General features: G+C 45.2%; 1 protein-coding gene across 8 annotated transcripts in view; it reads right to left on the bottom strand.

Annotated features, from left to right (window-relative positions):
• The window catches only part of nav1b (neuron navigator 1b), a 145,418-nt gene that overhangs the window by 84,531 nt on the left and 34,134 nt on the right, over positions 1 to 26,753 (bottom strand). For 7 of the 8 annotated variants that reach the window (XM_084317147.1, XM_084317151.1, XM_084317149.1 and 4 more), the window contains 2 exons: positions 5,403 to 5,553; positions 4,137 to 4,518 (listed from right to left, as the gene is read on the bottom strand). In XM_084317147.1, the coding sequence (XP_084173273.1) occupies positions 4,137 to 4,518; positions 5,403 to 5,553 (533 nt within the window). The remainder of the gene's footprint in view (positions 1 to 4,136; positions 4,519 to 5,402; positions 5,554 to 26,753) is intronic. The other variant, XM_084317154.1, reaches the window with a different exon arrangement.

Raw genomic sequence — 26,753 nt, 5'->3', positions numbered from 1 at the left:
TGCAAAACTTGCAATGCATCAGCTAGGAAATGGAATTTAATTTGGAACAACATTTTCACCTATTATTTAATTATATGATATTATGCTCAGTGATTAAAGGACATCAGAACAGGACTTGATTATCCACGGGGATATGGCAGACTCCATGTCTCTCTACTGCCTAATCCACCCTTCCCCAGAAGTTCGCAACCTGGGCGTCATACTGGACTCCACCCTCTCCTTTCATTCCCACATAAAAACAATAACCAAATCAGCTTTTTTCCATCTCAGGAACATTTCCCGACTCCGGCCATCTCTCCCCGACTCCGTAGCAGAGACTCTCATCCACGCTTTCGTCACCTCCCGTCTTGACTACGCAAACTCTGTCCTCATAGGGCTACCCAGTAATGCCCTGAACAGGCTACAATATGTGCAAAATTCTGCTGCCAGGGTTCTCACCCGCACCAAGTCCTGGCACCACATCTTCCACCACTGGCTTCCAGTCAAGTCCCGCATCAATTTCAAGATCCTCCTCATCACCTACAAAGCCCTTTACTCCCTTGCCCGCGGTACCTAGCGGACCTCCTCCATCCCTACATCCCGCCCCGGAGGCTGCGGTCCTCTGACTCCGGTCTCCTCTCCATCCCCACCACCAACATGCGGACTGTTGGTCCTAGAGCCTTCTCTGTGGCCGGACCCACCCTCTGGAACTCACTCCCTCCAAACATCCGTAGTGCTACATCCCTGCACTCCTTCAAATCCCAACTCAAAACCCACCTTTTCACCAAATTTGTAAATGACTGCCTGATTTCCCCTTTTTTCTTTCATTTTCTTTCTTTCTTTCCTTTTGATTATTATTTTGTTGTTACGTTGTTCCCTGTCCCACTCCCTTAGCTGTTAAGCGCCTTGGGTCTCCTGAAAAACGCTATATAAATTTAAGATATTATTATTATTATTATTATTATTACTAAGACATGTAATTGTAAGAGGATACATATCATATACAGTAGGAATCACGGCTTTAGTTTTAGATTAGCTTTGTTCATTAAAGAAAAATAAACTTATTTTCAATTAAATCATTTCATGCTCTAGTTTCTCTCCCCCAATCAAAACCTGGCAGAACCAAAAGGGTCTCCTTCTACATTTCCTTTGATACCAAGCAGACATCCGGCTTGGCTATTCCACAAACAGGCTCTGTGTTTCATTTGAACTCCATTTTCGCAGAGGCTACGCTTGACAAGTATCGTTTGCCGAAACAAGTTAACAATCACAACTCCCAAAAGAGAGAGATGCCACAGAAATAGAGAGAGAGAGAGAGAGAGAGAGAGAGAGAGAGAGAGAGAGAGAGAGAGAGAGAGAGAGAGAGAGAGAGAGAGAGAGAGAGACCCTTTTAAAACAGAGATCCCACATACAGTCGTGAAGAAGACCTCTCAACATGCCGTTTATTTTTTTTTACACTTAACCAAACAAAGCCGGCAAAATGCTCAAATAATGTTGTGTGTACGATTTAACACTGGCCTGACGTGTAAAGGCCAGTTCAGATCAAGATTTGCAAAACGAGACTGGATGCAATTTGCGAAAGAATTCCAAGACGTCTGATTGTAAACGTTCCAAAACCGGGCCGCTCACATCAAAGCAAGACAGCGGAGAGGAGTTAGGACGCAAGGTGTGTCAGCAGTAGTAAGAGTTTTACAACAACACCACCTCTTAAAACAGCAAATGCATTTGTTAAACAACCGTTATAAAAGTCCTAGCAATAGAGATGCAGTGGAGAAAAGGGTGGTGGTCCTGTCAAATCCACCATGGACAGATGCAGCTCAGGTCTCCTGCCTATAGGACATGACCACTAAACGCCCATTAACCACATTGCCTTCCTCCATAGCCCCAAATATCTGTGATGAACTGGATCTTTAGAAAATTACCAGAAGCTTTTGTTTGGACAGTGAAAGAAGAATGCAGGATGGACAATAGAGCGTCACGATGCGGTCTGTGGTTCTGAAATAGGTTTGGCACGCAGGTCTTTTGTTCTTCTCTCCCTAATTCGTTTGATGGCAAGAAACACTGCTTTTCTCCACTCCTTCATCCACTGTAAGCGTATTTGAACTCTCCCTTTGTGCTTGAAAAGAATAACAAAATACAAAGGAGCATGCACAGTGATCCTGAGGACGAATTAGAAGCGGCTGTTCGAACGACAGGAGGGAGATGTTCACATGAAGATAACATCAGCTATCCAGAGTACTTTTCATTTGTTTGACTTTGGCCGCAGGCTATTGGAACAGGAGTCATACATGGAGCAAAACAGTCAAATTACAGTTAAAAGGCTGGGTGATAGAGTCCTTAATAGTAGTGAGGGGGATCAATTTGTCCATTTTCAAAGTATTTTGCATCTCGTTCCAACTGCTGGGAGCAGCAAATTGGAAGGAAGATTGACCAGAAGAAGTGTTTAAACATGTAGCGAGATATGGTGAGCAGCTCTGGTATTAGAGAGTAGATGACAATTGTATCAAAGTGTATCAAATAAGGAGGGGTCAGACCAAGGAAAGTTTTGTAAAGTTTGTGAGTGTTAAAGGGGAACTATCTTATAAATGGCCTTTTTGAGTGTTTAGCATTGTTTCCTAGCTATGTGAACTTATATTAATATGATCTATGTCTCAAAATTCTCATATTGGTGCATTCTTCCAATTCTCCTCTCACAATATTCACCCTCACTGAACTGAGTCATCTGAAAATGTGCTGATTTGTGATGTCATAAAGACACCGCTGCATGTTAATGTTGAGATACAAGATGAGCTGCACACAGTGGCACCTGCACCTGCACCTGCAGCCCAGGCTCAAAACGGCTCGAGATCTTGAGGTAGAAAAATGCTGTTTTTGAGGACTTGATTAGAAATACAAAACAATGAATAAAAAAAATATATATATTACAGAGGTGTTCCATAGACTCACAGGAATTGTGTAAAAGTGCCCAAATAGTGAAAGAAATAGTAAAATAGTTCCCCTTTAGTGTTAAGCCAATTAATTTCTCGTCAAGAGTACTGTATAACAATGGCCAATTTACTGATGTGTACAAGTCACGGTCACTTCTTAATGCCTTTGAAACATGAACAAATAGATGTGAAATTTGAACTTTCTGGTTTAGAAAACATCAAGCAGGGAGTCAAATGGAGATCTGAAGTCCAGTTCTGCCACACATGTTGCCCTGCGATGTGTCTGTGGGCTACTGGTCGCAGGTAGGCTCCATCCTGACAGTCACTATGCAGTGATGCTGTTTAGCCTCGAGACTGGTGTACCGGCTCAGTCTCTGCTCTGTTCGTCCAGCCAGTTGATTATGTACCCTGAGCTTTTTACCAAAACTCACTAAGGTAAAGGTTGCGCCTTCTCACGTTGCATATTCTTTTGATTAGACATAAAATAGCCTATTGTTATTATCATTATTATCTCATGTGGTCAGCCTCTGTTCTATCCCATCTTTAATGCGACAACTGATAGATAGACGGAGCAATATTCCTGTGGGTCTGTGGTCTGGGGATAGTGGCATAGGACAGCCATTACCTACAAGCTAAGGCCTATAACCCACAGAATTAACCACATCATCAAAACGTGTCCCATTCACACAGACCCACCCGCGAATTTATAGCGTCAATAATCCCCTATTATAATATATAATAATTCTGTGAGAGCACGGATTATGAGTTGAGTTAACGTGATCAGTTTATCAGCCTATCAGCTATCATACGTTCATCGTTAACTCAACTCATAATCCGTGCTCTCACAGAATTATTATATATTATAATAGGCGATTATTGACGCTATAAATTCGCGGTGGGTCTGTGTGAATGGGACACGTTTTGATGATGTGGTTAATTCTGTGGGTTATAGGCCTTAGCTTGTAGGTAATGGCTTATTTCTAATGTTATTCACGCGAGGTGGGTCAGATTCTGGCAGGGGGTCAGAATTCGGCACAACACCGGCAATGGGACTACCTCTGCTGGTGGCTTAATGCCGGAACAAGTCATTAGTCATGCCTTTTATACAGAACTGCGAGGCGAAATAACAGGTTGTGTAAAAGGGGCTGAAGAGAGAGAGGGAGAGAGAAGGATGGCTGATATGATGATGAGCAGACAAGGGGATGGTGACTGCGAGTTATCACATCTCACCTGCTACTTTCAGCATACTCTGAGAGGTGTGGGTGATGGGGGAGGTCACGCCCACCGGCGGGTTGCGTCCCTTCTTGAAGCCAGCCGGCTGGCCCAGACTCTGGGGCTTCTTCAGCTCCCCTTTGCAGCCCAGGTCTTCGCCGGTGCTCATCGGGGGCCTCTTCCTCCACTTGCTGGGAGTCTCGGTCTTGAGGCTTCCCGTGTCGTAGCCGCTGCCGTCCAGCTTGCGGATGACCTTGCCGTCCTCGCTGTACCAGGACAGGCCACTCTCCACCAGGGAGCGCTTCTCCGCGTCCGTTCGGAGCTGGGAAGACGGGGAGAGAGAGGTGCAGTGTGGATAACTGACCACCACGGCTGTGTTCTCCTGCCTATGGAACGATCTCTGTGGATACAAAATAGGAAGTGGATAAGAATAGAAACACATTCACAGAGGAACAACTTTTAGTTAAGTTTTAAAACGGGAGGCAATTTACAATAGGGTGTACAGTGCAGAGATCTGAGAGGTGACACGCTGTAACGAATGATCTGTCATACGGAGAATTGGGAGGGGGGGGGGGGGGGGGGGGCGGTAGCGCCATGGATAAAATTGGGCCCCTGCGTTTTTGGCACCCTGTCTCATGATGCGATATTGAGCCACAGATGGCTCAGCAAGTAACATTAATCTTCCTATTTCATCTCAGGGAGCAAGACCGCAAGAAAGCAGCATTGCCATAAAAAGTTAATAGATAGATAAATAGATAGATAAAGATTATAGAGAACAAATTAAACAAAAAAGTTGTATACAAATATACATTATTAATAATAATAATCAACATAATCATACTACTACTACTACTACTACTACTACTACTACTACTACTACTAGAATCACATTGTCTTGCTCTGTGATGTCATGTAGGCTTTTTGTGCCTTTACAGGGATTGAGGTGACTCGAGATATAGATGTGAGACACATCGTGCTATGATACAGACTGAACTACACAGGCAAGGCTATGATAGCATGGCAGGGGTTTGAGATAATGACCTGGGGGATGCAAACAAACAACTCTGATTCCTTCAACGCACGTACGTAGGAAGACTGCAAGGGGTAAAGTCGGTCCACAGAAGACCATGTGAGATTAGGCTTGAAATAAATAAACACACACACATACCAGTACTCAAGAAGCCCAAACTGCAAAATCATAATTTCTTTTACAAACAAAACAGAATGGGCCCCGAACCCAGACTTTTACCGCCAGATGTATTAAAAGAAATTTTTTCAGCTCACCATAACCGAGGAATTGCGCCTGGATCCCAGGGGTGTTGTGGGGAGGGAGTTGAGCGAGGAGCTGGCGTTGAACTCCTCCGAGCTGAGGTTGTCTGAACCTTCCCCGTCACCATCGCTGAGGCCACTGCTGATGGAGCTGCTCTCATCCCAACTGAAACGAGACGTGAGAACAATGTCATCAAAAGCTGCGGTCCTGTCTATTGGCTACGTGGTCTTAACTTAGCGATGCGAGCGACGTATAGTTACAGAAATCCCTATTTAAAGTGAGCAAAGCCGGTGGCAACAACCTCGATGAGTCCATCTGTCTTCTGGGGGATATTGTCCACAGAGGTCACCGCATGCTCAGTCAAGCAGGTAATGCCAACATGGCGCGCAACTGCTTTGATCCAAATAATATATCAGTGCTCTCAGCCCAGCCTCCCAAATGGGCAATGAGATAACAAAAGACTTTCAGGAAAGGCACTTTAGATGAAGTTAGCCGTTTTTACAGGCCACACGGTGTTAAATCATGCTGAATAAGAGGGGAAGCGACTGGCAGCTCAGGGTCATAAAGCTGAGCGGCCCTCGTGGCTAAGAGAGGTGACGAAAGCATCTCACGCTTGAACATTTCAGCATGAGATGTGTTTGTAGATATGTTTGTAGGCTCACAGTTTGTATGTTATTGTATGGCTGTTATGTTTAGCGGCTAGCATTATGAACTGATAGGGCTATACTTAGATAGATCATAACAAATACATGGTTGTATCATTGGCATTTTAATAAGACATTGTATTGTCTAGTCATGACTATTTTATGTTGTTTTTACCATGCAATAAATCCCTTTTCACAAGATCACATTGATCATAAAAAAAAACTAAAACACGTGGCCTGATGCCTGGACATCCTCCTCCACCCTGCTGGGTCATCCTGGGACAGATGCCCCTAGAACTGGCTCCTCTGTGAGAGGAGGAGACTAAGGGCACATGGTTGAGCAGTCACAGTTTATCCCTCGAAAAAGCTGAAAATCACTGCTGGTCCCTAATACATTTGAGTTAGAATAAAACCTCAAATGCAGATTTGTTTGCTGTGAAACTGAGTGAGATGTGTTCAGAGACCAAATAGGGTATACAGTTGAGTGTTAGGTCCTTACGGAGAGCTTTTATGTCATTTTATATCTACAGAGGGTTCTAAATGCGGGTGGAAGTCAGATTTATGCTGATCACATTGTTCCCGACCATTAGTATTGGCAACCATAGGTAGCAATCAAAAAACACGCTACAGTGGAAAGGTACAAAAAAAAATAAAAAAGGATTAATAAAAACACAAGCTGGAAGGTGCTGGTGCTGTAGTCTAGAGCTACAGTAGTCCTCTACTCTTCCTTTGCTTTCCCTCACTGAGCTGAAATTGCTCTTTGCGGGTTTGCAGTCTGCAATTAGCAGAGCTATGGAACATGGAATTGCATATGTAAGAGAAATACTCTGAGACAAAAACGGGCAGAGGAGATTCTGAGGGAGCGCATGCAATTGGATTTAATCACACGGTTGCAGTGGAGCTGAAGGATGGAGAGAGATGTGGACACATGCTTTACCAAACCGGTCGCTTTATTGCTAGCACATGCTTCTCAATTGTATTCCGATATAGAAATCCACCCAAGTCCATTTAGTTATGATTTGTGGCAATAACCACTACAGCCTCAAAACCCTAAGTTTCACCACGTCTAAAGGAAGGAAACAAGAAAATACAGTGAAGTGACAACCGGTGAAAGCGATGTTGCCTGTTTTAGGTTAAGACACAATAAGAAATTGACAAGTTTCAACGACTACACTAATGTCACTTCTGTTTCTGAGGCCCTTGTGTTGATTAACCACCAGCCCAGATGTTGACATGAATCTGGTGTGTTTTAACAAGAATCACCTTTGTCAGAGGAGACTGTGGTGATTAACTGAAGCCATGTTGCTACAGTACGAGAGAGGCCCCACAGTGGTGTCGGCCCGCTAAGAGACGGGCGGTCTTGAGGGATGTTAATATTACAAGCCAAACTGACTACTCTCAAGAGGTGAAATTCAGACCGGGAAAGGCTGGGAGTAATAACAAGTACATACTTCATACATTGGACCCAACCGTGGCAATTAGCTTTTTTGTTTTTCGTGGCAGGGCTCCAATCTCTCTCTCTGTATCTGTGCACTTTTGTGATTATTTGAATTTTGGCTGCTGTGAAAATGTTTTGGTTTGAAAGACTGAGGGGAGGTCGGCGCAAAGTGGATGGGAGAGAGGGTGGGAACTGGGGACAGTCTGCATTTCAAGAGGAGTTAAGACTTGTATCAAACATTGCCCCTGTGTCAGATTTGCAGTGGACTTCATAGGCTATATGGGGAATAGGACGAACCTAACAAACGAAACAAAACATTTGCCATACATTTTCACAACAATGCATGGATAATTATCACTTGTTCAGTGTCACTCGTGAGGTAGAATATTAGCTGCAGCCAACTGTAGTTATGTAGAACTAGAAAACACAGTGAGATGCAGCAAGAGCAATGCACAGTTACAGTGTGTCTGTCTGTCCCCCCCCCCCCCTTTATAATAGGGACGGGAAGATGGCTTTAGACTAGAGAGTGCATACCTGGCTGTGGCTGCGAGTGGTGAAGAAATCCTCATTTACACAGATAGTTGTGGCACGGTGTTGATTGATTGATTGAAAACTTTATTAACAGATTGCATTATGGTACAGAGTACAGTACAGCTCAATACATACAATTGTTAAGGGGATGCAGACCAGAGAAAGACTTTCGTCTTGTTTATATCAGGGTCCCCCATTTTCAATTCATCATACCACGATGTCCTCTTAAGAATAAAAAAGTGTTGCACTGGCAAACACGTCAACACCCATCACTGTCATGCTTGAATTGAATTGACTGATGAATTGAAAATGGGGGACCCTGATGTAAACAAGACGAAAGTCTTTCTCTGGTCTGCATCCCCTTAACAATTGTGTGTATTGAGCTGTACTGTATTTGACCCATTCTGCAATCTGTTAATAAAGTTTTCAATCAATCAATCAATCAATCAATCAATCAATCAATCAATCTTTCATAGTTATCGGACTGTTTCCAGTCAGCAGCAGCAGGCTACTGTAAATAGCCATGAATGAATGAATGAATGAAAACTTTATTAACAGATTGCAGAATGGGTACAGTGCAGTACAGCTCAATACATACAATTGTTAAGGGGATGCAGACCAGAGAAAGACTTTCGTCTTGTTTCCACCAGGGTCCCCCATTTCCAATTCATCGTAACATATATGACATACATGACATACAGATAGACAGTACTGCTACATCTATACATTTATGACATACCAGATTTACAATTACAGTACTGTATTTGTGATACAAAAAGAGTCCAGAAAGAAAAGAGTATATACATTAGGCGTAGAAACTGTACATTATTGACGATCCTTTAAGTATATCTAATTAATACAACTAAATGTTAGATCTACATGTTTTATCGTGATTTGTAAGGACATCAAACTCGTTATTTATTTCAATTTGGTGTGGAAATATACGGCAGGGCTGGCTTACATTAAAATATCATCTTCAAAATATGCAGAGCAAGCGAGCTTAAAAACAACACCCCTAGCACTAGCGTGTGCATTTTCTAATAACTTTAGATATCCCGTTTTAAACTATTACCAACAGTGTTGCAGTTTAGAAGCAGTTTATTTACCTTCGCGCAAAAAGTAACGTCCTTTTAGCCTTTGACACCGGGCGCAGAGGGGGCACTGTCCCGATCAGAACGCGGCCGCTCATTGGTACAAATCAAGACATCAAAGCGGCAGCGCAACTTTCTTTAAACGTCTGTATCCTAAACAAAGATGCCTCCATTCAAAGTCGTATTGCCTACAACGAGACCAGCCCCTTGTTTCCCCATTCACCCAGTGAGATCTGCAAAGCGGTCTGCCTTTCGGGAACACCTCCAAAAATGAGAGACCCCCCTATCCTCCCTCCTCTGATGGCAAACAGCTGTTGCTCAGCTGGGTACAAAATCGCCACATTATGTTGCAAGCCCCAATGTCATTTAACACTATTCCTATGGCAATTTAGTAGTACAGTCGAACACTAATCTATAATTAGCATGTGGACATATCCCTAAAATGTAGAGGATGTTGTCAATTACAATTAGCCTATGTGGGTTTAGTCTACTGTATTGTTTTATTTTGATTATGTAAAATGAATCAAAGATGCTGAAACCAAGGAACATTTGGCGAATAATAGTTTTGTAAAGACAGAAAGATTGCTATTTTTTTCCTTTCTTTTTTTAGCGAGTTTTCTAACTGACTTCCCTAGAGCAATATATTTTCTTCCATGTCCTTTTGATTGACAGGGACACGTGAATGGCACTTTCCGCTGCCAAAGAAGTAAAAGTCCAGACCAAGGTAAGTCTGAATCACTGACAACAAGTACTAACCACACATCAAACATGAGACCAGGACCTCCAGTGAGGCATGAGAAGCCTTGGAAAGTCTTCCTGTCCCTCCCTCCTCCTCTCATTAGCAGTGGAACAGTCTCACCAGGATGATCTCACCAGCAGGTCAGAGCACTAACCCCCCCAAGAGGTAACGACTAGCTGGGCCAGGGAGGTCCCACACCCAGTCCACATCTAAGCAGTGGCTGTATTCAGCTGGTGATACTCTGCAGTGCATGTTGAACCTCAAGTAAAGTCTTACATTGTGAAATCATGCACAGTGAGAAGAAGTAATGTGATCTTCCCCTTTCTTTCTCTTTCTTTCTTTCTTTCTTTCTTTCTTTCTTTCTTTCTTTCTTTCTTTCTTTCTTTCTTTCTTTCTTTCTTTCTTTCTTTCTTTCTTTCTTTCTTTCTTTCTTTCTTTCTTTCTTTCTTTCTCTTTCTCTTTCCTTCTTTCTTTCTTTCTTTCTTTCTTTCTTTCTTTCTTTCTTTCTTTCTTTCTTTCTTTTCTGCCAAAGGAAACAGCTAAACGGCAAACATCTTCTGCTATCAATCTGTACCAGACTGCCCACAAAGCCTGCAGCTGCAAGTGGCTGCAACAGATGGACTATGTTGATAGTAGGTAGAGAGAGTGGGATGAAAGACTGGTGTGTCTGCCACAGCCTTTTGATATCCCCACTTCAATTATCATCTGAAATGCAACTGTTGCTCTTTGTGGACAAATAATTACCTCAGAAGAAGAACCGCAAATAATTCTACAGTATAACCAATGCTGTTGTCACACATGCGCGGGTGCGCACACAATGACCACACCCGCACACACGCACGCACGCACACACACACACACACACACACACACACACACACGCACACACACACACACACACAAATATGTAATAATCATAGTTGTAACCCATCAGAAATCAGAAAAGCTAGTTGAAGGTCCAAATTCCCATTAACCTCGGATTACAGAACACCCCAAATACAATTCAAATTAAACATACATTTAAAATTCTGTAGCTTAATGGCTCCATCCTTGTCTCCTTTCTGCCGTGATGAACGACATAAACTGTATACATTGCAAACAAGCTCTACGTCACTGCTGTCTCCTGTTTATCTGAGTTGTCCACAGAGCTGCCAAACAAGATGTCATCCAAATAAGGCTCTGTGTTAGTTTTGAAAGGGCTATCCTCCATTGATAACCAAGCGGCTTGTGTCTGTGACATCATGATTGCTTGAGGTGGACGGCTGTGTATTGTGAGTGTCTGGATATTTACAGGCTGTTTAAATACAGATTGCGCTCCATGTGTGGTCGGTGATGACAACTGCGCAGGCTGGTACGCTGTCACAACATCCTCGCTCTCTCCATGCTGAGGTTACCAGACATTTAGGTGGTTCCATGTACTGACCTCACTGTTGTGGCCTTTCATCTGCCCATGTTAAACTACCTCGGGTCCACTTCAGTGTGGCTCAAACATACAATTTGAATAGTCACCATTTAAAAAACAAGAACACTGAGAGACGTGGAAGGAAGAAAGTGACTAGACATTTCAGGCTCTCCCGAGCTTCACCTTTTAAATATTCATAGAGAATGGCCAGTCAGCAAGGCAGGACATTAAAACTCAGCTGAAATATTGATGGGAGTTCATGCCAGCTGAGCCATTTCATCTACTGAGCAGTGGCTCTCTGTGTAAAAAGATAGTGTCTATCCACTGTAGTTATGCAACTCTCTGTATAAAAAGATAGTGTCTATCCACTGTAGTTATGCAACTCTCTGTATAAAAAGATAGTGTCTATCCACTGTAGTTATGCAACTCTCTGTATAAAAAGATAGTGTCTATCCACTGTAGTTATGCAACTCTCTGTATAAAAAGATAGTGTCTATCCACTGTAGTTATGCAACTCTCTGTATAAAAAGATAGTGTCTATCCACTGTAGTTATGCAACTCTCTGTATAAAAAGATAGTGTCTATCTACTATAATTATGCTACTATCTGTATACAAAGATAGTGTCTACCCACTATAATTATGCTACTATCTGTATACAAAGATAGTGTCTATCTACTATAATTATGCTACTATCTGTATACAAAGATAGTGTCTATCTACTATAATTATGCTACTATCAACAGTATATACAAAGATAGTGTCTATCCAATATAGTTATGCAACTCTGTGTAAAAAAATATAGTGCTTGGGGGGGGGGGGGGGGGGGGGGGGGATAATTCATATTCACTGTTTTTAAAACCTTGGATGGAAATACCAATGGCTGGATATTGTTCCCTAATCCTTTGTTTCTCTGTGCTGCCATGACAAAATAGGTCCAGCAGGGGGCAACCTGGGCCAACAATCCCAGCATTTCTATGGTTGCAACTCACACATTACAGTATGTCAATGTGAGTGGAGGCACCACTGCAGCTAAAGCATTTGGAGACAAGCCGGACTTGACTGCAAAAAATATATATATTTCATTGGAGAGAGTAAAAGAGAGAGAGGGGGGAGGGTAATTATGTGTGTGTGTGTGTGTGTGTGTGTGTGTGTGTGTGTGTGTGTGCGTGCGAGCGCATGCGTGTGTGTGTATTTCTATCGGCATTTTCTGCTCACTGCAATCAATCCGCACAGCACAGACAATGATTTCATTGGGATGGCATCGGGGGAAATGCACCGCTATTCAGTGCTTTAAAACTTCCTTTTCAATCAATAGGTCTGTGCATGAAAAGGCCAGCAGGGCATCGGTCCAGCACATCACGGATCTTCCAGTAATGTTGATCTATATTGAGCTTGACTAGGGCTGGGCAAACAGCAGTGCATCGGCAAAGGTCAGCCTACAGTAAATGGGTCTGAGATGCATCAGTGACCACGTCTAACACCGTAGCATAACCCGGAAAATGGACTCTGTCGTCCGATTGCTGGCCTGGAAAATTAGTGTTGAGTTTCTCTCTGCTCTCAGACAGGATCGCTTCCCCCGGCTTACAGACACAGCCGCAACACAGGGTGAAACACACGGGGCTCACGGAAACCAGAAAGGTATAATGGAAACTTGAGTGAGCTAGCTACTGAAGGATGCAAAGGGAGTCCTCCATCCACAGACATGCGCCATATCCTCGGATAGGATGCCACAATTGTACAGAACAGCGAGCCACACTATGTCTACTGAAGCGAAGGTGAAGCCACATTATCGAGCAGAACTGCGACGAGTACACGGAAAGATGCAAGTCAATCTTCAGACAAACTCAGACAAAAAAACTGCTTCCCTAGACGACCACACGCAGACTGCTACGTGGTCGACACGGCGCAGGGATGATTCACACTCCCCAAGGGGGGCTGCTGCGATGAATGGCCCCTTATTCACACGCGTGTAAGATGGCGGCGGAGGCAGTGGCAGTGGGGTGGTCCTCCAGAACCATCCGGACCTTCAGCTGACCTCTTCAGTGGGAACAGGAGAACTCCGTATTGACCACAGATGTGTTTGAGCTCCTGAGTGATGGCGTCTTTGCATGTGTGTGTGTGTGTGTGTGTGTGTGTGTGTGTGTGTGTGTGTGTGTGTGTGTGTGTGTGTGTGTGTGTGTGTGTGTGTGTGTGTGTGTGTGTGTGTGTGTGTGTGTGTGTGTGTGTGTGTGTGTGCAGATATCCCTCGAGGGCTAGTGTACCACCTCCCTTCTCACTGAGCCGTAGCCCATAAAGCTGAGACCTAGAGCGGTGGCCCTACTAAACTATAATCCCTGCAGGGCCCATGCCGGGCCCTTGCCAGAGAGGTCCCGGGCTCAACCATGGTGCAAATGGGTTTAAGTGGGTCAGAGAAATGGCTGACTGTAGCGTTCAGGAAAGCAGTCACTGACTGTAGTAGGATTCAAGTGGAGCAGGAAAGGGAAATTGAAGGCAGACCGCCGAAGGGAGAGGTCCAGGATCATATGGCTGTGGCAAACTCGCGTATGCATTATGTGGATATAGGCAGTTTCTGTACGATTTCAAAGCATCTCAATATTCAGAACGTCCCTGACTCCGTGCCAAGTGGAGGCACTTTGAGAAGGACTGCTTTCTAGCATGGGGGCGAAGCTTTTTCACGGTGGAAATGACATTGCCAGCAGCACACTAAAGCCAATGGCTTATCTGCAGTAAAATGTAGGCAATGCTAGGAATGGGATAAGGATAAGATAAGATGTGTTGTCTGGATCTGATACTTAAATGATACTTCAAATGATACATTTAAGCGACCTGGGAAAAAATATATGGTAATGAGAGTTAATAAATTCAACAATACTTTACATACATTTCTGCCTGTGTACTTAGTAAGGCAATCTAAATGTCTACAACAGTGGCGTAACTCTGTTGCTAGTGGTGCGGGGGACAGATTAGGGGGCGTGGTCAGTGATGTCGCAGGGGGGGGGGGGGGGGGGGTAGGGTCGGGCTGCGTGAACACTTAAGGCAACGCACTTGTGCTTCCGCATTGCTCTGATTGGCCCACTGACCCCACGTGACGCTACGCTCGTTTTCGCCCGCACGCCCGTAACGCAAGCAAGCCTTGTAATGTTAAGCGACCTACTCGCGGAAATGTACATATTTATCAAAACAACTACCAGATTCACTCTACCAGATTCACTCATAAACGTTATATAACATAACGTTATATGCTGTTATTTCGCGTTTTATTCATAACGTTATATGCTGTTATTTCGCGTAACGTTATGGGTTTGAATCACTGTACATTGAGGGGGGTTGAATCACTGTTTACACTCCCCACTACATTCGTGGGTGTATTAGAAATCGAATGTATTATTATTATAACACATGAACAGATCAGTAGGGTGGGCATTTGATTTCCGGCACCTCGGCGGGTGTATTAGAAATCGAATGTATTATTATTATTATTATTATTATTATTATTATAACATATGAACAGATCAGTAGGGTGGGCATTTGATTTGTAGCACCTCGGCGGGTGTATTATAAATTGAATGTATTATTATTATTAAAACACAACTCACCATAATGCAGTCCTGCCCATTGTTTCGGATCCTCCAAAATCCCAACTTTGAAACATGTCCTTGTCAAATGTCCATTCGCGTTGAATGCAACTACTTTATCTTCTGCGACTTGAACACAGTTGCGTCATTACCTCGTGTTGCCATGTCAACATGCGAGAGTCACCTGTTGCGATAAACCCATATTTTAAGTATGACTCCTGTTTATTAAAAGAAGCTTTATAGGTCGTAGGCTCCTCTTCTGGCTCATCAGTTGGTATTTCCCCGTTGCAAAGAAGCTATCAAAGACGTTTGTTTTGTTTTTCTTAACACATTTTTGCAAGCGTTCGCTCGCAACTACGTTGCTTGCAGTCGACTGACCTGTGATGGCAGGTAGTGCCACCAGGTATAATGTTCGGGCGGAACTCTTGTTCCTAACAATAGTTCCGTGGGTGAATTATGTACAATTAACAATCACTACATGTACTACATGTACGCTATTATTATGCAAAGACGAGTACTGTAGCGAGTCACAGTGCTGGCCGCGCGGTCGCCGCGGTCGCGTGCATGTATTATCTTTGGACGGTAAAAACGCGGGGGGGACAATAAGTGCATTCTGAAATCATGCAGGGGACTTTTCCCGGGGACCCCCCCCTAAGTTACACCCCTGGTCTACAATATACAGGAATTCATACATTCATACTAATCATTGCTTTACTCATTCCCACACCACTTACATGACAATCAATTTGGTCAGCATCCCCCCCCCCCACACACACACACATTGACATGTTCTCCCAGCAGCTACCACGCTGACGCACAAGGCAGCCTGAGCCATCAGTGGGTCAGAGGAGTAGCCAGGGTTGCCATGGCAGCACATCCAGATCCATGTTGCCGCATGATCAGAGGCGTGATGCTGCTGCTGCACCTCCCTCCTCCCTCCCTGCTCCTTCCTCCTCCTGCTGCTGCACCTCCCTCCTCCCTCCCGCTCCTTCCTCCTCCTGCTGCTGCACCTCCCTCCCTGCTCCCTCCCTCCTGCTCCACCCTCCTGCTCCACCTCCCTCCCTCCCTGCTCCTCCCTCCCTGCTCCTCCCTCCTGCTCCTCCTCCCTCCTGCTCCACCTCCCTCCCTCCCTGCTCCACCTCCCTCCCTCCCTGCTCCACCTCCCTCCCTCCCTGCTCCTCCCTCCCTGCTCCACCTCCCTCCCTCCCTGCTCCTCCCTCCCTGCTCCACCTCCCTCCCTCCCTGCTCTCTCCCTCCCTGCTCCACCTCCCTCCCTCCCTGCTCCTCCCTCCCTGCTCCACCTCCCTCCCTCCCTGCTCCTCCCTCCCTGCTCCACCTCCCTGCTCCCTCCCTGCTCCACCTCCCTCCCTCCCTGCTCCCTCCCTCCCTGATCCACCTCCCTCCCTCCCTGCTCCCTCCCTGCTCCCTCCCTCCCTGCTCCACCTCCCTCCCTCCCTGCTCCCTCCCTCCCTGCTCCACCTCCCTCCCTCCCTGCTCCACCTCCCTCCCTCCCTGCTCCTCCCTCCTGCTCCACCTCCCTCCCTGCTCCCTCCCTCCCTGCTCCACCTCCCTCCCTCCCTGCTCCCTCCCTCCTGCCTGTGTCACTGTGAGGACAGTTGGCTGCAGGCCCCAACACATACATTACAGCACCATGGAGAGCCAGGTGCCGTTCTGATTCAGTGGGCTTCCTGGAGTCAGTGCCATGTTCTGCTTCCACTGTATGCCTTCATCACCAGCGCTGAGGTGAAACCCAAACCGCATGCTGAGTTGCTGACAGACATTAGCTTTCTTTTTGGAGAACAATAAGCTTTTCGTTTTATTTTGAGTTATGCAAAAAGAAAATCTGCCATAACCATTTGCAAATCTGTCTGTGAAACACGTCTTCTGGGTGGTCCTGGTTTATTGGACATCGTCTTACTCCTGGTTAAAGCATCAGACATGCATCAATAACACCAATATGACAAACTAAGTGATCCTCCCAGTGGGACGACTACATTTGACAGGACCATCGGGCTGAAACTAACTGCTTACTCTGCAGCTGAGTTAGCCTTGAATTCCAACAATAACTGGTCAGAATACCACTTAAATGGCACTGAATACTGAATCACAGAGCAGTTATAATTTACAGAACAGGTATAATTCCTGTACGCAAATCTGGCGATCATCAGAGGTGGTCAGAGCAACATGGAGACCTCAACGTTCACCTCATATAGTCACTGAAGGAGGAGCAACAATGGTTGTCATCAGGATCATGCATAGGCATTGCGTGGGGGGGGGGTTCCCATACCTATATTTCTAAGGGTGAGGCGTTTGGGGGGTGGGGGTAAAGTAGGAAAGCTCCTCTTGATTCGATATCTTGTGTTATGATAAGTGAAGATGAAGGCCAACCAAAATATATGCCAGCTATACATCAATAAACCTTTTGTATTGAGGGAACTTTGTGTATAGGGCAGGGTAAATGGTGCCCATCTATGCACATGCCTGCCTTGGTTGCCATGGTGGCCAGTGGCCTACTACAGTGTCTCAATGTCTGTCTTTAAATGTCAGCTGACGTTTCTAGTACAACGGGAGATCAAGCCAGAGGGTAGAATGAGCTTGCTACACCGTGGGCACCGCTATGGTCGTTGGAATAAGTGCAGAAGAACTTGGGACAAATTGGCTGTAGATTAGATGGTGTGATCATGTGTTAGTGAGGTAATTATACCCCTCTGACTGTACAGTACCAGTGATTACTGTCAGTGTGTACACATACAGCCTCATACAGCCAATACTGTTTGGCATGTGTTGATCAATAGCCATTAGACCACCAGGCGTGTGCTACAGGCTGTAGGTCCATGTTACTCTACAGTGCAGACACACCAGGGTGAGAAACCTCAGCCACTTAGGTCTGATCGTTTAGCAATGACAGCCTTTTCTCTAAAGAATGAACCCTAACCCTAACCCTAAATAAGTTAATAAATAACACAGCCAAGATACACTCCTTGTTATTGTATCACTCCTGTGCTGCATGACCAGATCTTTTTGCAGATCTATTTCAGATACACAGGATCTGACGTAAAATTATTTATTACGTTGGCATTTGACTTGCCATTTGACTGGAAACTAACACTGTCAGTTCCACATTTCCATAGCAACCGCGCCAGTGCAGCATTTCTTCACACATATACGTCGTTATAGCTAGGCTGTTCTCAGACCAGTGGAAATGTATTAAGAACACAGGCTTAAGAGGATGGGGAGCAGAAATTGCACCTCTCCCTCGACTTCCAGCTGGTTTCCATGGATACGCAGGAGGAGCCTGATCCATTTTCAAGTGACGGTGGAGGCTAATGGTTCTCAATGAGCTGAACTCTGTGTGTGTGTGTGTGTGTGTGTGTGTGTGTGTGTGTGTGTGTGTGTGTGTGTGCGTGCGTGCGTGCGTGCGTGCGTGCGTGCGTGCGTGCGTGCGTGCGTGCGTGCGTGCGTGTGTGTGTGTGTGTGTGTGAGAGAGCGAGAGAGAGTAAGATGCTGTCAACACACTGGATCATCACAATGACTGCATGGTCTCAGATGGAATCTATTAATGCAGGCGACAAGGACTGCACAGTAAGAATGCAAATGTATTCACGAACATGCCAATTGTCCATGTGTACAGTATTAGTGCCAAATTAGAGCAATTGCTGCCTGTCCTGGTTTAGAAACTGGATCAGCGAGTTCTCTTCACCATAGCCAACTACTGTATTTATTAGGTGGAATTAGAGGGAATTAGAGATTGAACCAAATAAGGACACTTTCCTTTAAAGTCAGCAACAACACAAGCCAGCAAAACAAGCGTTCTGAACCCAAGGTCTTCATACTGTTTTACTATCATGTGCAGGAATGCAGTCTCCTCAAGGTCAGCGAGAGAACACAGCCATGATGACTTCCTTTGTATTTGAGGTTTCTTTGGCAGCAGAAATAGTCGGCCGTTATTCATAAATGATAGCGTACAGGGAGAGCATTTCCCCGCAGCTTATAGGTTTTCAAGGCGCGTACACAATGCTCTGTACGTGTGTGATGATAACAGGGGGACAGGTGGGACACAATAGGGGGGGGAAACCATGGTTTCTCATAGTCACCTTCAAACCCTCGCCTGGAGAATGACGACACGGGTCCCCCCCCCCAACGTAGCGCGTGATGAGACCTGCACGTCAGCAGATTAGCATCTCTAGGCAGTAGTGGAAGAAGTAGTAGTACACAGTTCCTTCATTTAAGTAAGTAAAAGTAGAAATACCCAAATAAATAAATGTCCTCCATTAAAAAGTCTACAGTATTTGATATTGAATGTACTTCAAGTATCAAAAGAAAAAGTACAAATCTTATATTTTATATAATGTGCAATCCTTGCTCCACTGACCTCTAAATGTTATGTTAACGTGACATGTGGTCCAGATATGCTGGTTCTGATTATGTCCTCTTGAAGTTGGCAGGCTTCAAATTTGAAAGTACATTTTAGTCTTTGTCATATTTTGCCATGTGTTGTATTGAAAAGATTTTTCTTCAAAGTAACTAGTAACTGATGGGTTCAGATAAATGTAGTGGAGTAAAAACAAACGGTACAATATCTCCTTTCAAATGAAGTGGAGTAAAAGTACAAAGTTCCACAAAGTACAACAATTTTACAAAATAGGCTACACTGTAAGAAAAAAAGCTGCAAGAAAACGGTAAATGTCTGGCATCAATGGTTGCCAAATACTTACTGTCAAATTACAGTAAAATCAAATACATTTACAGATTACAACCTTTATTTAATGCTTAATATTTTGATAAAGGGTACTTTACTGTATTTCTATGGCATTTACACTTAAAGTAGAAAAACAAAAGTAATCTGTAAAATAATACAGTGAATTTTCCATGAAAAAACATTTATTTACTGTTAGTTTCCACCACTGGCTCTAGGTGCATTCCTGCATTTCCCCAAGGGGATTAATAAAGGAACACTTGACATGCTCTGTTATTAAGTAGAGGACGTCCCCCCTTCAACATCACATTAAATTGATAGTAGTAGTTGAGGACTGAAAACAGGGCATATTTTGGGTACATGGATGTGACCACTAGGAGCCAACGCTAAATAACCTCAGTCCCCCAATCCATTCCAACCCCCTCAATAATGCTTTCAATGATGTCTTTCACTACAATCTGCCTTTTTGGAATCATGTTAATTAGCCGTCTCCTTCAACTTAGCTCTAAATTCCACTGCGTTTCCCCGTTCTCCTCTCAAACCTCTTCACCTCCCTGCTCTAATTTCTCTCCTCCTTTTCTGAAATATGCCATGTCTCTTTTTTTCCCTCTCTTCCGAGTACACTCCATAGTACGAACGTGACCTGGCTGCCAGGCCCAGCGAGAAGCCGGGGTAAATCCCACCGCATGTGCAGCAATGATAAAGCTGCTCAGATCACACTAGAGAACTGTCCTGGATCTCTCTCTCTCTCTCTCTCTCTCTCTCTCTCTCTCTCTCTCTCTCTCTCTCTCTCTCTCTCTCTCTCTCTCTCTCTCTCTCTCTCTCTCTCTCTCTCTCTCTCTCTCTCTCTCTCTCTCTCTCTCTCTCTCACTGCCTGCCATCAACTGGGGAGAGAGAATTACTGTAATGACTTACAATGGAAGTGGGAAGATAGAGGCATGAGTGATGAAGAGCATAGGAAAGAAAGGAAAAAGAGAGAGATAGAGAGAGAGATGGTACTGTAAATGAGAAGATGGTGTTGCATGTTGCAATGCATTCTCCAAAACAACTGATAAAACACCAGTCACCCTGATGTAACCGGAATTAACATAGAATTATAGAATCTTTATCCATATTTAGTACTATAGCCTGATCATTTCCTCCCTGTAGGGGCAACTAGAGTCAATCATGGCCAGTTGTGGGGTAGAAAGAATATACCCTCAGGTCAAAGGACATCAGAAGGTCACCTTACATGGGTGAGGACTTAAATAGAGGAGAAACAGGCTACTTTTAGAGAACTCATTCTGTATAAAAGGAGGACAACAGACAGAGGGCGGAATCCAGAAAGAATGGATTGCTTGAGCTGGCAACCTCTGTCTCCGGATGATTTCGGTCTCACTTAAAGGGGACATGCATTGCTATTCCTTTCACTATTTGGGCAACTTTACACAATTCCTGTGATTCTATAGAACACATCTGTAAAGTTTTTTTTCAAAAAATTCATTGTTTTATATTTTTTATCAAGTACTCAAAAGCATCATTTTTCGACCTCAAGATTTCAGGCTGATTTAGCTGGGCTCCGCCCATAAGCGCTTTGAGTGACAGTCACCCACACAGCGTGATACATACGAGAGAGAGCGAGAGAGAGAACGAGCGAGCGAGCGAGAGAGAGAGAGACAGAGACAGACAGAGAGAGGGAGAGAGAGAAAGGAGAGATGCGTCCCTGTTATGTACCAGGAGCTGATCACTTCTGTGTCACTGTGCAGGCAGGCCTGAGTACTCCTGTGTCACGGGGCATGCAGGTGAGGGCTGCCAATTAGCCAATTAGTGCTGATTGGTTACCTGCTGGGAGCTTTAAAGGCAGACCTAGTAACACACATGCAGTGTCTGTGCTTAGAAGAAGAGCTTCCAGTCCTTGTCCGTTGGGTTTACCTTAGTACTTTAGTTTACATTTATATTAATAGTTCCTTGAGATAGTAGCACTTCGAGTTAGAGCACAGGGTTTTGGTGTTGGTTTGCACATAGGTTGCGTGCCCATGAGCCAGGGTCGTAACAGTTGGGCGCTCGTCCGGGATATTTACCCCTAGAAATTGTTTGGTGTTTTTTTTTTGTGTTACACGGGGTGTCATGGTATTATGGTTTGGGTGGTGTTCGTTACATATGGTGTAACGTGGGGGCTGAGCCATTTCATCAAACAGGTGAGTATGCCGTATTTGTTTGTAATTTGATGTGACTACTTATGCTGTTAAAATATATAGTTTAGTGGGCACCACATGTAGATAGGGACATTATTTTCTGGTTGTTGGTTAGCGTCCTGTGCACCACATACTCCTGGGGCAGTCAGGGAAGGGATTAGCACCATCTGCTTGTCTGGTACCGTATCATGTACTGGACGGGTGGATGGTCAAGTATGATCTTTGACTGGTAGCAGGTGTGGTTGAAGATGGTTAGGTCTACAGGGCATTAGTTTAAGGGTAGGTAGATTAGGGCGGCCAGAAAACACAGGTAGTGTGGTAGGGCTTGATTTAGTGTTTCTTAGGGTAGACATGTGGTGGGCCGGTTTTGACTGCAGTTTAGACGTAGAAGCATATGTAGTCACATCAGGTTAGAAGGCGCACCTGTTTGGGATTGTTTGTTGGATTTATTTTGTTTGTTTGAGTGTTTGGTGAGCATACCTGGTAGCACCTAACACGTCTATTTAGGGTGGGTGTGTGTTATTTTTATTCTTTTTTTTCTTTTGCAACCTAGAAAGGTGCGCTCCGTAGAGCTCACATTTCCACCGCGTTCCCTTCTGGTTGTTATTATTGGCATTTAGCATTCTTCAGTGGTTCTTCAGTGGTTCTTCATGGTTCTTCAGTGGTTCTTCGTGGTTCTTCAGTGGTTCGTTGGGGGGGTCTTTGTGGTTCGTTAGTGGTTCTTTGTGACTGTGAGGTAGGGTGTGTAGCTTGGGGTGGCTGGTTCAGTGACAATGGCTTCCATCAGGGACTTTGTTGATCACCCGTCTCATGACTTGTTAGAGAAGTTTTCCAAAGAACAACTGCTAGAACTTGCTGTACACTACAGGGTGGAGCTTTCTGCAGGGGAGAAACGTTTGAAGCCGTCTGCCTTGAGTGCGTTAAGGGTGTTACTCGTTAGGGAGCAGGTGCTTGAGGAGAGGGTGGAGGAGCCTCCTTCGTCTGGCGCGTCTCCGCTATTACCTGGTGTAGAGGGTGAGTGGAGGATAAGGGAGTTGGAGTTTAAGGAAAGGCAGCTAGAGCGAGAGCGTGAGGAGAGGAGAGAGGAGCGTGAGCTTAAAGAGAGGAAAGAGGAGCGTGAGTTTAAGGAGAAACAAATGTTGTTGGAGCACGAGCGTGCACAGAAGGAGCTTGAATATAAGCATGCTGCCTTGCAGGCGGGCGCTCTGCATCCAGAGTCACGTTCAGGTTTTGATGTAGGCAGGAATATTAGGATGGTACCTCCATTTTTTGAGAAAGACGTGGAAAGATATTTTCCCCTTTTTGAACGGGTGGCAACCACATTGAAGTGGCCTGATACCACCTGGACACTGCTGCTGCAATGTGTTTTAGTTGGTAGGGCACAAGAAGCCTACACTGCTCTGTCCCTTGAACAAAGCGCTGATTATGAGCTGGTTAAAGCTTCCATTTTGAGGGCTTATGAGTTGGTCCCCGAGGCCTATCGTCAGCGTTTTAGAGGTTATCGCAGGTCGGAGGGGCAGTCTTATGTTGAATTTGGAAGGGAGAAGGAGAACCTGTTTGACAGGTGGTGCACTTCTCAGAAGGCAGAGTCAAGAGAGCAGCTTAGGCAGTTGATTCTCCTAGAGGAATTTAAAAGATGTGTTCCTGATACTGTTTCCACACATCTAAATGAGCGTAAGGTATCGAAGATAGGCGACGCCGCTGTCTTCGCTGATGAGTTTGTGTTGACACACAAGTCCGTGTTTTTGGAGGACTACCGTGTTGAGTCCGGGGATAGGCGTCCTGTTCAGGGGGGCCGTTTCCCAAAACCTGTGTCTGCTGGTCAGTTAACTTCACCTCCTAGGCGGGGTGGTTCTGCTGGTGCATTCCCAGAAGGGATTATCTGTTTCTACTGTAAAGAACCTGGTCATATCGTTGCTGGGTGCCCGGTGCTTGAGCAGAAAAATTTCAGAACCGTGGCTCTGGTAGAAACCATATGCAGAACGCCTATGCCAACGTTAGATGGGGATGGGGGAAGTATCAAACGTGTGGACAAAGAGCTCGAGGGTTCCTCAAGGTTTATGATGAATGGATTTGTTTCCCTGACAAATGCACTAGAGTCCAAACAGGCTATAACAATTTGGAGAGATACCGGTGCTTTTCAGTCCCTCATTCTGGAGGGGGTTTTGCCGTTTTCAGAAAACTCTTCTTTGCATTCCGGTGTCGTTGTTCGGGGCTTTGGGGGTGGATTTGTGGATGCACCTTTGCATGAGGTCACGCTCAATTCTCCCTTAGTATCAGGCAATGTTGTTGTGGGGGTATGTTCTCACATTCCCATAAAGGGGGTGTCCTTCATTCTAGGGAATGATTTGGCTGGTGACAAAGTGTTGGCTACTCCGGTTGTAACTCCCATTCCTGTGGTTTCTGAGGTCCCTAATGTGCTGGCACAGAAACATCCAGGAGTGTTTCCTGTGTGTGCTGTGGCTCGGGAAATGTCAAAGGACAAAAGTGATGTTGTTGACACTTCGACTTGGGACATTACACTTAGTGACACATTCTTTGTTGAATTAAAATGTGTACCTGTTGAGAATTTTGGAAAGCACACTGTGGATCTACCTCTGCATAATGATTCTCTTGATTGTGGCTTTGTGTTAGGCCCGGTGGTGAAACCAGAGTTGACATGCGTGCCGGAGAAGCATGTGGCAGGAGATGGTACGGCAGCGCAGTGTCTCAGGGTCTTCCCAGCCTGTATGGTGGCTGAGGCCACGAACGAATTGGAGGAGGAGTGTGGGAAGGATGCTATGAGAGGTGCTGTTGTTTCATGTGACACCGTTCTAGTTGGAGAGGCTACTAAGCCTGACTTAGGCTGCCAGCCTTCCCACAGTAGCTCTATTGTCCCTAATGTTTCACTTGTGGGCAGGGATGGTCTCAGTATGTCAGTTGATGATTCTGACATTGATCCACATGTCCACACTGATTCTCTGCCATGCACTAGGTGTGATGGTCAACCTAGTTACCTGTGTCCTGTGGGGCAGGAGCCGCCTTCGCGACCTGGTCTGTTGAGTGGCAGCCATTTTGATTTTGATCAGGACAATGTTATTTTGGGTGATGCCATTTTAGATGGTGTTCCAGACGTTTTTGTGACTGTCGTACTGCCATGTTCCAGGTACGGTGGGGCTGTACCTGAGGCGGTACATCCTACTCTGGATGTTCACGGCTTGCAGTATCCTGGACTGCCAGTGCCAGGTGGGATGGATATGGGCGCAGTGGTGGTATCAGTGATCTATGGTTTTTGTTTTGCTGTGTTCTGTTCTGTTGAGCGCAGTTCTCAGGTTGATTTTGGTTTGCAGTCTATTTTTGACAGGTCGGTATCGGTGGAGGGGCCTGTTGAAAGGGAGCATACAAAACGGTTGGTGGTCGTGTTCGACAGGGGCCGACCCGCTATCGCTGTTGTGGTAGTGGCCCTGACAACTAATGGGTCACAGTGGTTTTTTTTTTGTTTTTGTTTATGGGTTGTTGTGTGGTGGTTGCCTCTGGGGCAACCAGTTTGGTGGGGGAGGTGTTATGTACCAGGAGCTGATCACTTCTGTGTCACTGTGCAGGCAGGCCTGAGAACTCCTGTGTCACGGGGCATGCAGGTGAGGGCTGCCAATTAGCCAATTAGTGCTGATTGGTTACCTGCTGGGAGCTTTAAAGGCAGACCTAGTAACACACATGCAGTGTCTGTGCTTAGAAGAAGAGCTGTCAGGTTCTTCCAGTCCTTGTCCGTTGGGTTTACCTTAGTACTTTAGTTTACATTTATATTAATAGTTCCTTGAGATAGTAGCACTTCGAGTTAGAGCACAGGGTTTTGGTGTTGGTTTGCACATAGGTTGCGTGCCCATGAGCCAGGGTCGTAACAGTCCCGAAAACACACACACACAGTTGGGTTTGTGTGTAAATGCTCCGAGACGAGGGAGAGAGAGAGAGGAGAGATGCGTCCCGAAAACACACACACACACACACAGTTGGGTTTGTGTGTAAATGCTCCGAGACGAGGGAGAGAGGAGAGATGCATCCCGAAAACACACACACACAGTTGGGTTTGTGTGTAAATGCTCCTGTTGCTCCATATCCCTCTCTCCCTCTCGGCACCCGCGCAACCCGTTTGAGGAAGCTCTGTTGTTGAGCAAATTGTGGGCGGTGACTACAACCACAGAGCCAATCAGATAACAATCAGCTCAATCAGCTCCTTGCTACGTCGCATTGCGAGTCAAATCAGAATGGCTTAGTTGAGTGAGGGAAGATCTCGTGAACTCGAAACTAGACTGATGAGTCAATATGATAATTAACGCCACAGACCACATTGATATAATCCCGCATTGCTAGGAAACAATGCTAAACACTGGAAAAGGCCATTTATAATGCATGGGACCTTGAAATAAAAAAGGTGATATTCTCCTTCTAAATATTCTTTCACGGGCACGCCTGGCATTACGATGCCTGCATCTGCCAACAATTACTGCTGCCATGATCACCTGTGACGCTGGCAGTGACACTGGCATTATGCCCCTTTATAGCGCTTGGGGGATGTCTTTACATGAGAGAGTTTGGGGAATCAATATATTATTCCACAGTTACCACCATGTCTGTGAGGAAGGTAGTTGCTTGGTGCAATTTGCGCCGGGCTTTGTGGATTGGGAGCGGCTTTGGAGGTTAATTTGCATAGAAAGGGGACGTGTTCCGCCCATATGACCTCATTTAAATAATAATTGCACCGGACGCTATGCTGACGGAACACAGTTACCACCTCATTTCACCCATTGCGCGTCCTCTTTGGATAGCAAACTGTGTTTCAGCGATATTTGCACCGGCTTTCCGTCGGAAAAAGCCACGCAAACCCTTTCTGGATTCCGCCCAGAGAGTGCTAGATTTTTATCAGGACCGGGCCAGGAGACATGGGTGACTTGTTTGTCATTTGATTCAATTGATCAGATGTTATAAATCCTCATTCTGTTCATCATACAGTATGCACCGCTACCTTGTTCACAATCATTGATTTGTTGTTGGTATGGTATGTTATAAGTCATAGCCTTATTGTTGTAGAATTTTCATG

The sequence above is a fragment of the Notolepis coatsorum genome, assembly GCF_963971535.1.
Source record: "Notolepis coatsorum genome assembly, chromosome: 6".
NCBI classification, from domain to species: domain Eukaryota; kingdom Metazoa; phylum Chordata; class Actinopteri; order Aulopiformes; family Paralepididae; genus Notolepis; species Notolepis coatsorum.
Note: the sequence above shows the minus strand (reverse complement) of the source record. Positions and strands in the feature narration are given on the sequence as shown.